The 13,909-nt window shown below is 35.4% G+C and overlaps 1 protein-coding gene across 16 annotated transcripts in view; it reads left to right on the top strand.

The window, feature by feature from the left end:
- The window catches only part of ERC2 (ELKS/RAB6-interacting/CAST family member 2), a 926,312-nt gene that overhangs the window by 436,875 nt on the left and 475,528 nt on the right, over positions 1-13,909 (top strand). For 11 of the 16 annotated variants that reach the window (XR_008420534.1, XR_008420536.1, XR_008420537.1 and 8 more), the window contains 3 exons: positions 3,739-3,879; positions 6,998-7,138; positions 11,179-11,214. Coding sequence is in view for 12 of the 16 variants with exons in the window: in XM_053898030.1 (XP_053754005.1) it covers positions 3,739-3,879; positions 6,998-7,138; positions 11,179-11,214 (318 nt within the window). In the remaining 4 variants the exon portion in view is untranslated. The remainder of the gene's footprint in view (positions 1-3,738; positions 3,880-6,997; positions 7,139-11,178; positions 11,215-13,909) is intronic. The other 5 variants (XM_053898033.1, XM_019470031.2, XM_053898031.1 and 2 more) reach the window with 1 other exon arrangement.

The raw sequence follows: 13,909 nt of genomic DNA, 5'->3' as shown, positions 1-13,909 counted from the left end.
TTTAGTAGTATCTTGTTGAGAATTTTTGCATCCAGGTTCATTGGGGATAATGGCCCGTAATTTTCCTTTTTAGTGGGGTCTTTGTCTGGTTTTCAAATCAAGGTAATGCTAGCTTCATGGAATGAGTTTGGAAGTTTCTGTTCCATTTCTATTTTTTTGGAACAGTTTGAGAAGAATAGATATTAACTCTGCTTTAAATGGCTGGTAGAATTCCCCTGGGAAGCCATCTGGCCCAGGACTCTTATTTGTTGGGAGATTTTTGATAACTGATTCAATTTCCTTTCTTGATAAAAATCTTCAAGAAAGTAGGCATAGAAGAAATATTCCTCAACTTCATAAAGGCCATATACGAAAGGCCCACAGCTAATAACATCCTTGATGGGGAAAAATTTAGAGCTTTCTCCCTAAGATCAGGAACATGACAGGGATGTCCAGTCTCACTACCATTGTTCAACATAGTACTGGACGTCCTAGCCTTAGCAGTCAGACAACAAAATGAAATAAAAGGCATTCAAATTGGCAAGAAAGAAGTCAAACTTTAACTCTTCACAGATGACATGATACTCTACATGGAAAACCCGAAAGACTTCACCAAAAAACTGCTAGAGTTGATCCATGAATTCAGCAAAGTCGCAGGAAATAAAGTCAATGTACAGAAATCCGTTGCATTTCTATACACAATAATGAATCAGCAGAAAGTGATACCAAGGAATTGATTCCATTTAAAATTGCACCAAAAACCATAAAATACCTAGGAATAAACCTAACCAAAGAGGTAAATGATCTGTACACTGAAAACTATAGAAAGCTTATGAAAGAAATTGAAGAAGATACAAACAAATGGAAAAGCATTCCATGCTCATGTATTGAAAGAACAAATAATGTTAAAATGTCCATACTACCCAAAGCAATCTATACATTCAATGCAATCTCTATCAAAGTAACACCAGCATTCTTCACATAGCTAGAACAAACAAGCCTAAAATTTGTATTGAACCTCAAAAGACCCCAAATAGCCAAAGTAATGTTGAAAAAGAAAACCACAGCTGAAGGCATCACAATTCCAGACTTTAAGCTGTATTACAAAACTGTAATTATCAAGATGGTATGGTGCCGGCACAAAAGCAGACACACAGATCAATGGAATAGAATAGAGAACCCAGAAATGGACCCACAAACATATGGCCAACTAATCTTTGACAAGGCAGGAAAGGGTATCCAATGGAAACAAGATAGTCTCTTAAGCAAATGGCACTGGGAAAACTGGACAGCGACATGCAGAGGAATGAGCCTAGACATTTTCTTATTCCATACACAACAATAAACTCAAAATGGATGAAATACCTAAATGTGAGACAGGAAGTCATCAAAATCCTGCAGGAGAAAATAGGCAGTAACCTCTTTGACCTTGGCCGTAGCAACTTCTTACTTAACATGTCTCTGGAAGCAAGGTAAATAAAAGCAAAAATGAACTATTGGGACCTCCTCAAGAAAAAAAGCTTCTGCACAGCAACGGAAACAATCAACAAAACTAAAAGGCACCCGATGGAATGGGAGAAGATATTTGCAAATGACATATCAGATAAAGGGTTAGTATCCAAAAATCTATAAATAATTACCAACTCAACACCCCAAAAACAAATAATCCAGTGAATAAGTGGGCAGAAGACATCAATAGGTGCTTTTCCAAAGAAGACATGCAGATGGCTGACAGACACATGAAAAGATGCTCAACACCATTCATTTTCAAATGGGAAATAGAAATCAAAACCACAATGAGATACCACCTTACACCTGTCAAAATGGCTAAAATCAACAACTCAAGAAACAACAGATGTTGGCAAGGATGTGGAAATAGGGGAACACTTTTGCACTGTTGGTGGGAATGCAAACTGGTGCAACCACTCTGGAAAACAGTATGGAGGTTCCTCAAAAAATAAAAAAATAGAACTACCCTATGACCCAGCAATTGCACTATTAAGAGTTTATCTAAACGATACAAAAATGCTGATTCGAAGGGGCACATGAACCCCAATGATAACAGCTCTATCAACAATAGCCAAAGTGTGGAAAGACCTCTAATGTCCGTTGACTGATGAATGGATAAAGAAGTTGTGGTGTGTGTATGTGTGTGTGTGTGTGTGTGGTGTGCACACACACACACACAATGGAATACTACTTGGCAATGAAAAGAATGCAGTTTTGTCATTTGCAACAACGTGGTTGGAACTAGAGTGTATCATGCTAAGAGAAATAAGTCAGTCAGAGAACGACAGATATCATATGATTTCACTTGTATGTGGAATTTGAGAAACTCAACAGATGAACATAGGGAAGGGAAGGAAAAATAAGATAAAAACAGAGAGGGAGGCAAACCATAAGAGACTCCTAAATACAGAGAACAAACTGAGGGTTGCTGGAGGGGGTGGGGTGGGGGATGGGTTAAATGGGTGATGGAGGCATTAAGGAGGGCACTTTTAGGGATGAACATTGGGTGTCATATTAAGAGATGAATCACTGGGTTCTACCCCTGAAGCCAAGACCATACTGTATATTATCTAACTTGAATTTAAATTAAAAAAAAAAAAAGAATTGCCATCCAAAAGAGAGTTCAGATATGTGTTAGATAATTTGAAACAAATTTCAGAAATCTAACTCATTCTTGCCCAAATGGAATTTTACTTAAAAAGAATAAGGTTCTTGTTCTGATATTGGTAAGTTTCCAAATTTTTGGAAACCATGTCTACCAGAGTAGTGTTTTCAGTATATAAGTCAAGAGCAGCAAGGTGCTCAGATCTTCTTAAATGGCACTATGCATATGTTTGTGGCATTGTGGTCTTATGGACATGGCTAAGACTCAGAGAGCCCTGAATGCCAGGGTGTGCCTTCTGTTTATGTGCTGGGTCACCTTAGATGAATTAGCTGGTCCTTGGTCTGGGTTTCTCACTACTACACTGTTACTAGTAGCACGGGGGGTTCAGACCCCACAGTTGTGTTGATGCCTAGATGGAGAAGGGCACTTCACAGTGCCTAGCATGTAGTAAGCTTTCAGTAAGGGAAAGCTGCTGTTTGAACTTTGTCAAATTCAAGCAATATTTTGGGAGTCTCTACTGATTGCCAAGAAGACATTGAAAAAATGTGGAGGAAAATGAACATTTCCAGGCACATTATAAAATCACTTATACAACAGTGAGCTCATTCTTTATTTTGTCTCTGGTTCTCAGCATGAGTTCAGACCCCTAGAGGGCCTAGATCTTGCTCCACTCGGATCCCCTTTCTAGCCAGAGAAGAGTCTTCAGAAACCAAGGAAGTTTTTTTGATATCAAATGGAAAAGCCAAGCAAAGAGGGTTGAACCAAGAAGTTAGTTTTGCTTCTTCCACTTGTCCATTGAAGGCTTTAGTAAGTCTAGAGTCATGGTGCCTAAACTTCCATCTTCTGGAACTGCTTTCAGAATTTTCCAAGTACTGCCATGAACCAAAACAGCCTCAGAGCTTGAACATTAAAGTCCCTTGCAACTCTGTGATGCTAAATTTTACTAGTAAGCCAAAAGCCATATTGATTGTCTTTCCCAAATGCTGTTATGTGTGCATAACAAACCCAATTTAGATTATCTTGCATGTGTTGATTCATATAGAGCATTTCTTACATTTATTGCCTCCCATTTCCTTTTGTAGCATGCCTTAGCACACACACACTGATGGTTTCTCACTTCCTCTTTTTTAACACTTGTCTCAAAGGAGAGAATAATTGAGCGTTTGAAAGAACAGCGGGAGAGAGATGATCGAGAAAGATTGGAAGAAATAGAATCTTTCCGAAAAGAGAACAAAGACCTGAAAGAGAAGGTCAATGCTTTACAAGCTGAACTGACTGAAAAAGAGGTGAGTCTGGAAAAACAAATGAACTATGCTGATAGTCCTATTCATGGTAGCCTTAAGAGACTAAAGAGTTCATTTGAGGGGCTGTGTGAAGACTTTGGGGACATAGTTTCCTTTGCAAAACTGCCTGAATTCAAAGGAAAATATTTACTGTAACTCCCTTCAGCAGGATGCCCTATGCTTCTCTTCTCTGCTCTGTGTACAATGTAGCTCCTTGAAAGTTTTCTTGTTGTCTTAACCACATTTGTGTGGCTTATTCTATATTTTTTCAATGTCCCAGGATCTTTTGCTTGGGGTAACAACAATATCAATAATAATAACAACATATCCACTTTATTGAGGGCCTGTTATATACTAATCTTTGTGTTGGGTACTCTACATTCATCTGTGCTTCCCAAAAGGATCACTCAATACGTCCAGGTTAGGAGATACGGTACCATGCTGGACACAAAGTGTAGGTTAAATGTGGCTACTCTTCTGGAATATCAATTTTACATTACGGTAAATGACTTAAAACAATATTTTCATGCTAGAGAAAACATGGATACAGAATAAAAATTGTAGCCACATTTTTAAAGTAAAACAATATACTTTAAAGAAATTTCTTGCTTGGGGGTTATGGAGAGGATGCTTTGAGCTATCTTCCCCACGCTTGGAGGGATACTTGTAACTCCTTTAGTTTACTTAGGGATACTTTGATGGAAAAGTTTGAGGAGCAGTAATGCATGGTATTTTGTCCAATCTCCAAAACTCTGAGATATGTGCCATTGTCCACAATTGGCCCCTCCATACTTATTTTTGTCCACAGGAAATGTCCATCTCCTTTTGGCTGTTACAGATCCTTTCACCTTATTGTACTGTATCACTGCCTACTTGTCCATTTTTCAGCCCCACATTGTTACCTCATCCCTTGGGTTTTGATAATTCTATACAAATTAAAGTACTGTCTCAATGAGTAATCCAAGAGGGGAAGAATTGATAAGTAATAGAAACAAAATTCATTTTCCCTAAAATAAGCACACTAGGTTGTTTTGTTTTTGTTTTATTTTACAGAGGAGATTATTTCTTTGATACAAAAATAAAGAGTATAAATCCTACTATTCCTACTATTTCAGTGCTAAATCTAACTTGGGGGATCTGTAATGAATGTAGTTGGTATGTGTCAGAAGGCACAGAAGCTTTGACCTCATTTGCAATTTGAATAACTGATTATAAGTGTTATTAATGGGTTTGCACCTTGAAGTCAGTGTGTGTGTGTGTGTGTGTGTGTGTGTGTGTGTGTTTGTATAAAGAGCTCTTGACGACATGGTGGAGCATAGCTTTAAATGAAAATAATTTTGTAAACAATGCCTACATTATATGATTTCAGACAGGCATTTCAGCAAACATTTATTGTTCCTGTATAGTAATGTGCCTGCCACTGGGATGGGTGTGTCAGTCAAGGTTCCACCAGAAAAACAGAACTGCATTAAGAAATTTAACCACATTAAGAAATTTATTGCAAGAAATTGGCTTATATAGTTATGGGGGCAAGTCTGAAATTCATAGGGCAGGCCATCAGAAAGGGCAGGCTGGAAACACTCCAGACAGGAATTGGTACAACAGTCCACAGGTGGATTTCTTCCTTCTCAGGGAAATCTCAGTCCTGCTCTTAAGGCCTTTCAACTGGTAGGATCAGGCTCACCCAGATTTGGAAAATAATATCCTTTACTTAAAGTCAACTGATGGTAGGTGGTACTCCCATCTATAAAGTACCTCCATAGCAACACCTAGATTAGTGTTTGATTGAATAGCTGGGGACTATAGCCTAGCCAAGTTGATACATAAAGGTATCAGACCTGGAAATTTAAAGTGTATAAAGAAAAACAACATATAATTGTTGTCAGCTTATAATTTAGTTAAGGTGATAATCACCTTCACCATGGCAAAATGCCTGGCTTGCAAAGTCCTTTATTATTTCTGTGGGAGTGGTATGATAAAGAGCATTGAAATTGGAGTCAGAATTCTGGGTTTGGGACCCGTATCTTCCTTTAATAGAGCACAAACCTCAGAGAAGGTGCTCAGTTCATGTGAGCCTGAGTTTCTTGACTGAAAAATGAGAGTGACTAACCTGTCCTTCAGAGGGTTGTTAGGAGTTAGGTTGTTTACTGAGTGATGGAGGTGGTGTCTTTATTAACAAGGTTATTCCAAGGTCCTGGAAGCAGCTCTGACACAAATTTTAGGTAACATCATTTACTAAATGGCCCCTGTGTGCTTAGTGTCTTTCTAGGTGCTGCAAATGGCCAAAATGGAAACACACAAGGCCTGATTTTGGGTAAAACCTAAATATTTTAGTCACATAGTTAGATTTTGCTAACTGTGTTTCATGTTTGGTGATAGATATGCCTTTGTAGCTCAGCAGAATTATGTTCCATGATATATGCAAGTATTTACTTCCTTACTTTTTAGAACTCAGACTGTCTAGGAGAGCTCTTGGTTTTTGGGCATGACTGATGAGTGGAACAACTTAGGTAAAGCCATGTCTGAGTTGGGGTTTCATTATATCTGTTGAATTTGGATTTTTAAAGGCTTGGGACATAAAGTCTGCTCTAAATTTTAAAATAATTCTATCTGTGATTCTACAGAAGATATTTTAAAAACCATTGGTTATTTTTCTGTTAAAGAAATGGAATTTGATAAAAACAGGATGCTTCTTTTATATTTGATTTGTCCTTTGGGAGGGAAAGGCATTAAAATCAGTATTTTCGTTCATATTTGTCTTAGCGTCTGCACGATTTGACAGCAATAAATGTAAATGGAAGGTTCAGGGTGTCTGTTTTGCCATGACATGTAAAGACCACCTTGGGACTTACATCATTAGCATGACTTTGAGATGTGAAACATGCATTTACTGACCACACCATTTGGTCACATTTGATTCTATTGCAGTTAGATCCTGCTCAGTTCTGTAAGCTGGCCAATTTTAATTTCCTGGCCAGAGCCAGCTATTGTTACCTTAGTAAGACTATATTTACCCTTTCTGTCTAATGCACACTTTATTGCTATGCATAGAATCAATGTATTCAAATTGAAGACTAGTAGAAATTGTAGTGTTTTACTCACTAGTGTTCTTTCCTTTCAGTCTAGTTTAATTGACCTCAAGGAACATGCATCTTCATTAGCCTCAGCAGGACTGAAAAGAGACTCCAAATTAAAATCTCTGGAAATAGCCATTGAACAAAAGAAAGAAGAATGTAGCAAATTGGAAGCACAGTTAAAAAAGGTAAGTGAAGTCCAAGAAAATAAATGCTCATTTTACAATGAATATATAAAATGGAAAAGGAAGAGATATTTTGCAAAGAAACAAACCCCTTATCTTTTGCTGTCTGCTGATAAGAGAATTAGGCACTCTTAGCTTAAGAAGTCTGCATCAAATTGGTTAGTGAACCTAAAAAAAAAATATCTTAGGTTTCCTGTCTGAAAAAAACTTGAAAAATAGATGAAAATAGTAATGGAAGTAAAAAAATATTATAAAAACAAGCTGTTACTCACTGGGGAAATCTCAACTTTAAAAAAGATAAATGGAAATGTTTGTAACAAATCAAAGAATCCAGGGGCTCCATTTATATTGATAAACTTTTACTACTTTCAGAAGTAGGCCAATTATTGTATTAGAACTTTGTAAAAGTTTACCTGACAATATAAATTTCTAAAAGTCTGCCCAAATAGTCAAAATCTCTAGACTGTCTGTGGGATGACTCTTTATACTTAACCAAAAATGACCTTAATGTCTTAGAAAGCTTGTTGAATGTAGAAGACTTTGGAAAAGAAAACAGCATCTTTACATTGCAGCATTAACATGTTTTCTCTGAACTGGACATTTTTGTGGAGTACATTTCCAGTCATGCATTGTTCCTTTGACTTTTTCCCTGTGTTGTTTGGTACGTCTGCACTCATTGTCCACATAAAACTCATAACTTTATGAGTTTAAGCATTTTGTTTCCCTTTGACAGCTTATACACTTATTCAGAAGAGGTGATAAGAATCTAAATAATCAAAGCATATAATAACGTTTGATTATATATAATGTATAGCACACTGGAATGGGGATTCATTTGATAAAGTTATGAAAATATATGATGTGGATGATAAGGATGCTAAAGCATCATATATCTGTGGAGAAATTATTCTGAATATATAAAAATTTAATATACTATTTTGTGCGCTACAATACATAACTGAAATGTTCAGTGTACCATGGAATTTTAGGAAATTGTCCTGAGAAATTTCACACTAGTAAAGTCTCCTTTCTAAAGATAAATATGGAGATCAAATCCCTCTATAGCAAAACAGCAAGAAAATCTCTGTATTGCATAATCTGCTTTCCAATCCACTCAGCATCTCACTTTTTTTCAAGTAGTATCTAGTTAAGCAGCCATCTTGAACAATAAATATAAGAATTTAATTTGCCCATTTGAGGGTGCTTAAGTAGCAATTGAGTTGTCTATTTATGCATTGGGTGTATGATAATACATTCTTGACACATATAATGAATGTGTGCTGTAATATGTTATACATGCATGTACGTATCAAGAAATGAGCCCATGAAAGGTACTTTTAATTTAATGAACAGTTTTGTGATCACAAGGCAGGCTTTAAGATACTGAGAGAGAACTTCATTAAGTTGCTTTGCATTAGCTTACCTCAGTTGCATTGTGCTGAGTCTTGAAGAAGGAGGACCTCAATTAGACCTGGCCATGAAAGACACCTCATGAACTCTTTGTAGCCTTTATGGAGATGAGGCCACTGCACATATTAATTCTGCAGATACATACTCGACATGCTCCCTTTTAGTGTAAATCACCTGTGGAATTTAAAACCCTCTAGTAATTAAGAAGGAAGAGGTTCACATAATGATACAGTTTTCTTGTATGTGACTTGACTAGTTTAATAAGAGAACATCTATTTAAGCATTTCAATTTAGTTTCCTTCAAGGTAGCTCTGATTTGCCCAAAGTATCACTCACAGCATGTGGTTTTCTTAAACTCTCAGGTAGACATGGTGTGCTGAAGTTCATATAGCAAATCCTATAAACATTTTAGCATTATTCCTGACAATATTTTAACCTTCTGTCACATCACCAGGATTAAAGTAACAAATATGGTTGTCTTGCTGTAAAGGACCTATTTAATTTATGAAAAGATAACTTATTTCTAAGGGTATAAATAATGTTTGCTTATACTATCTCCTAAATGCATAGTACAGTGAGATTAAATAAAGTAATTATAATTTAAATATTTTCATACCTAACCTGCAGATGCTATTTTGTTATTCTTGGCTCTCTAGCATTAACTAAATTCAAAAGTTTAAAATACTTTTCCTAGTAGTCTTTAATTTCTGCTAATAAATAGTTCCATAAAAACCTCAAGTGCCCATCACCTTAAAAAGAATTGAGATCTACGTGAAATATTTGAAAATATAAGCCAACAGTATGTGAATATACATATAAACACATCATTTACTCATGGAAAAATAAGCAGCTATAAAAGCTTAAGGAGTGTCTGGGCCTCCTTTTAAATAAAAGGGTATGTGACTTGTGAATAAAATATAAAGGGTTACTAAATGAAAGCTGAAAACATAATAGTTTTATTATGTCATAAATAAACCATGAATTCCCAATGGAATTTTGCTCAAGATTTGTGAGCGTCCAGGTATTTTTGCCATAAAATGTACACAACGTTGTAGATGTGTTTAGCTGAACAGAAACCTTGTCTGCCAATTACAGTGGCATCCAAATTGTGATTTAAATTTATTTTGGTCTTATGAACAATTCTTGACATTGGTAAGGTGAGTTTTTACATAAAAGTTTATGGAGAACATTCACATGCATAGTTACTTTTAATCCTTTACTGTACTGTTAATTTAAGTCTCCAAATCCTTCATGATGAAAAATGGTTATAGGCAGAAAAGAAATTAGTCCTTACACATTGCATCTCACCTCTTAAAAACAGATATTCACACATCAGATATTCATGTGTGAGGAAAGTTTTACTGATATTTGTGAGGCTGATAAGATGGTATTAACCACATAACATACAAACTAGTTATGAGCATGCTTTACAAATTAGTGTGTTCATTAATCTTAAATAGACACCCAGGGGTTGAGAAGAACCTGATTAGTGACAAGTGGGTAGTTTTGTCTTTCAAGAATATATGGTGTTCAATATGTAGAAGTAAGTTTACCTTGTATGTCTAGAAATCAATTAAGAATGATTCAAAACATTATAATTTGTGGTATTTGGTAATTTTCCAATTAATATCATCTTTGAGGAGAGTGGGTGTTTTTTTAACCAGGGCAAGATTATCATTTCCTTCATCAAAGTTGAACAAATAAAAAATTCAGGCTCTTTAAAGGTACATACATGTCTCAGTGTAAAGCAAAGTGAAATTTCTTACAATATTTCATCTTCTACACCTTGACATTGAGCCCCAGGTTAATGATGCAGGTATTTAAGAAATAGAACCAGGGAGTGATATTTAAAATAATATTCAGTACATTTAAATCCACCAAAATTTAAATCTTCTACACAAAAAAGACTGGAGAGCATTACAAATTCTGAAGCACTTGGAACATAATAGGATAGTCACTAAAAATTATATTTTTTGTTAATTATGAACTAACAGTACAAGTTGGTAATGGGAAATGGATAATACTGTATTTTGGTTCCCTTTATTCTTCCTGATGACTTAATTTTTTCTTCTCCCATTTACTGTTAATCCTGTAATGTCTTGCTTACTGATATTTGCTATTGCTAACCTGCTGTTTGCTGATCTATATTTTCCTAAAGTTAGACTGAATAGAAACTTCAGGCTTGTGTTAATATAAAAAAAAAAAGAGCTATAAATTCAATGATAAGATTTAATTAATCTTTTATTATTACCATCTTTGAAGTTCAGGTAATAAATTGCAGGCTTGGCCAAAAGTACTTCTTCTGATTCATTGCTAGAGGCCAGCACTTCATGTATCATCAAAAGTGGACAGCTTTCTTTATTTCATGGGTTATTTAACTTGAGAAAGGGAAAGTAACACAAACCTTAAATTTCTTATTCCAGCTATTCTTTTTTAGGAGCCAAAGTCAACATTTTTATTTCCCTAGAGCCTCTCACTTTCACCGTGGAATGTTTAGAAACTGAAATTTCTTCTTTTTTAACGACCAGTTTGTCTGTGCAAATGCACTGGATTTGTTGAGCTAATGCTGTTTTTCTGGATCTTTCCTTCTTTCCCTGTCTGTGCTTCAATGCCTCCCCAACTTTGCAATGTAGCAAGCTGAGCAGTTGTTCAATCAGATGTACAACCCAGTAAGTCATTTCTGAAAGTTCCCGCTGTAACATATCAAAGCATGAGGATCCATTGATCACATGTCACGGTGTACCATACTGGGGAGGTTTTAAAAATAGTTATGAGTCTCTTCCCATTTCCGTTTTGTCAAAAGAAATGATCTGTGCAAAGGCCACTGCCATTTCTTTTGAATGTGAAATTTAAAAATTAAGAACTCAAGAAAATATTGCCAGCTCTGCTATCACATCCTTCTAAACTTTATAGAAAAGCTGAGGTCAGCTGCAGATCTGGGCTCAGGGAATTCTTTCTTAGATTCTTCTAACTCAGAGTTACCTATGTGAAATGGGATAGCATTTCATAAAGTAGCAAGCAGCTCGATGTAAATTATATTCAAATGATAGAAGTTAAAATAGGTTTAGATTTAAAAATAGGGCTATGCTCTTTGGAATTGGTAAATGCTGAACATTATTGTGGGTTTTGTAACAGTTAAAAACATGTCATTTGGCCGAGGACAAACTAAAATATAGCCTCCTAATAACAGATAGTAACAATTCTGATTATAGCTTAATGGTACACAAAACAGGTAACTAGTAAAAATATATGTAAAATGGCTAGCCCAGATGCCACCACTGATTTTTTTTATCCTAATGACAGGTGTGCATTTATATGAAGCAGTTTATTTGTTTTCTTTAACTTATTAAAGAAGAAAGACCTTTTTGTTTTGTCAACCCAACTGGCTTACTGGGTGAAATATTACCTAAAGGTGACCAGAATTTGTCAGTTGGTAGATGTGATCTGTGCTATAATGCATTCTAATTACCTCCTATTTATGAATGCACATCATGGGAAGAATAGCATAGATAAAAGAAACAATTCAGCCAACAACTTTTTGTTAAGCTGCTATTCCAGGTTACAACCAGCATGATATACAAGATGCTTGGGTGTATTTAATTAGATTCAACCTCCACTCTCCAAACTTTAAAACAAATTTTGTTTTCGCAAACAATTTCTCAATTTCAGTTGGTGTATCTTTATTAACCTCTTTCCCCAAATGCGATTTTTAGTAGACCAGGAAAAATACTCCAGATTTCCTTTCCCTTAACATTTGAATGGGAATGTTAGTAAGCAGGCTCAAAACAATGGGTAGGTGAAGAAGGACAAAGTTTGGAATATCTTTAAGCTTGAAAATTGACCCTGGGAAAAATAAGTATTTTCATTAGATCATTTTTAAAAGATGTAAAGTAATCCCACTGAAATTGTTTCACATTTACTAAAGACAGGAAGAAAACCAAAGTATGTCACATTTTGGGCGTGTGCAGGACATTTTTTCCTGTAGCAGCAAAGATTTATCAGGACCACAATAGGATTTCAGCATCCCTGTCAGGATAGGTAGGACCAAAGAAATACCTCTGTTAACCTTTAGATCATTTCCAGAAATTTTGACAATATGGCATTTATTGGACTTTGCCTTCATTTCAACCACAGTGGTGGGTCTCCAGGAAGCAAAAACAAACTTTACTCCTCAAATTAATGAAGCTAACCCATTGGTTTGGCATCCTGGACGTATAGCCAACCTCTCATTATTTTAACTCTCCCTGTCTGCAGATATTCTCAGGGTCCAGTTCTTTTTGGAACTGATAGGGATACAGCATGATAGATTTTCTATCCTTAAGAGTCTTTTAAAAAATAATCATGTTTTCCTGGTTATAAAAATAACATATGGTCACAGTGGAGAATTTACAAAAGTATAGAATTATTGGAGAAAATAAAAATAACAGGATGTCTTACAACACAAAGATAATCACTAGGAACATCTGTGTGGTTCCCTACCCAGACATCTTTTTGTTATTCTTGTCCTTTCCTTTCTCCCTTTGTCTTTTCTTCTTTCTTTCCTTTCTCCCTTCTTCCCCCTACTTCCTTTTTTACTTTCCTGTCTCCTTTCTTCTCTTTTATTCTTATTTAATACTCTTATTTCTTTTCACCAAATTGTGTCAGTGTTTATTGAGTTGTAGATCCTGTTTTTATAACATTTCATCAGCATTTTCTCTAGTAACTGTTATTCCAAAACACTGTCTTAGGGATTATGTGATATTTCACTGTATTTACTCATTCCCCAAATGTTGCTCATCCCTTTCCTCCTTTTTTTTTTTTTTTTTTTGCCATTATATAATGCTCTGAAAAACATCTTTCCATATTAATTTCCAGACATTTCTGTTTTTCGTGGAATAAGTTCCTGGTAAATGACTTTTGAAAGGTCCCGATAGTTCTTGCTAAGATGCATTTTAGAGAAATTCTAGCATTGACACTTCCAACACAATGAAGGCAGCCTTTCTGCCACACCCAACCAACACGGAAAACTGCTATTTTACATAACTTGGACAAATGTGTAGATGGAATTTTTTTCTTATTTTAAATTTATTTTCTTTTATTACTAGAGTGGTTGAGGTTTTTAATAACTTTATTAGCTGTTGGTATTTTTCTTCTCTTAATTGTTTAAGTCACATAAGCACTTGTTTTTGAGCTTATCATTTCATTCATTGGTTTGTATGAGTCATTCTTTGCTTTATATAGAATCTTTGCCAGATTTGTGATAAAATTTCATTGAAGTATTTTTTAAATAAGTAAAACTATTTTTAGGTTTCTTGGCTTGTGTTTCCCTGTATGATTTTCTCATTTCCTTTATGCTTAGAAGTCATTATTGGATTTCAAGAATAG

The sequence above is a fragment of the Panthera pardus genome, unplaced genomic scaffold (genome assembly GCF_024362965.1).
Source record: "Panthera pardus isolate Hobbes unplaced genomic scaffold, ASM2436296v1 HiC_scaffold_8, whole genome shotgun sequence".
Lineage (NCBI taxonomy): Eukaryota > Metazoa > Chordata > Mammalia > Carnivora > Felidae > Panthera > Panthera pardus.
The sequence above is the reverse complement of the archived record's forward strand: the minus strand, read 5'-3'. Positions and strand labels throughout refer to the sequence as shown.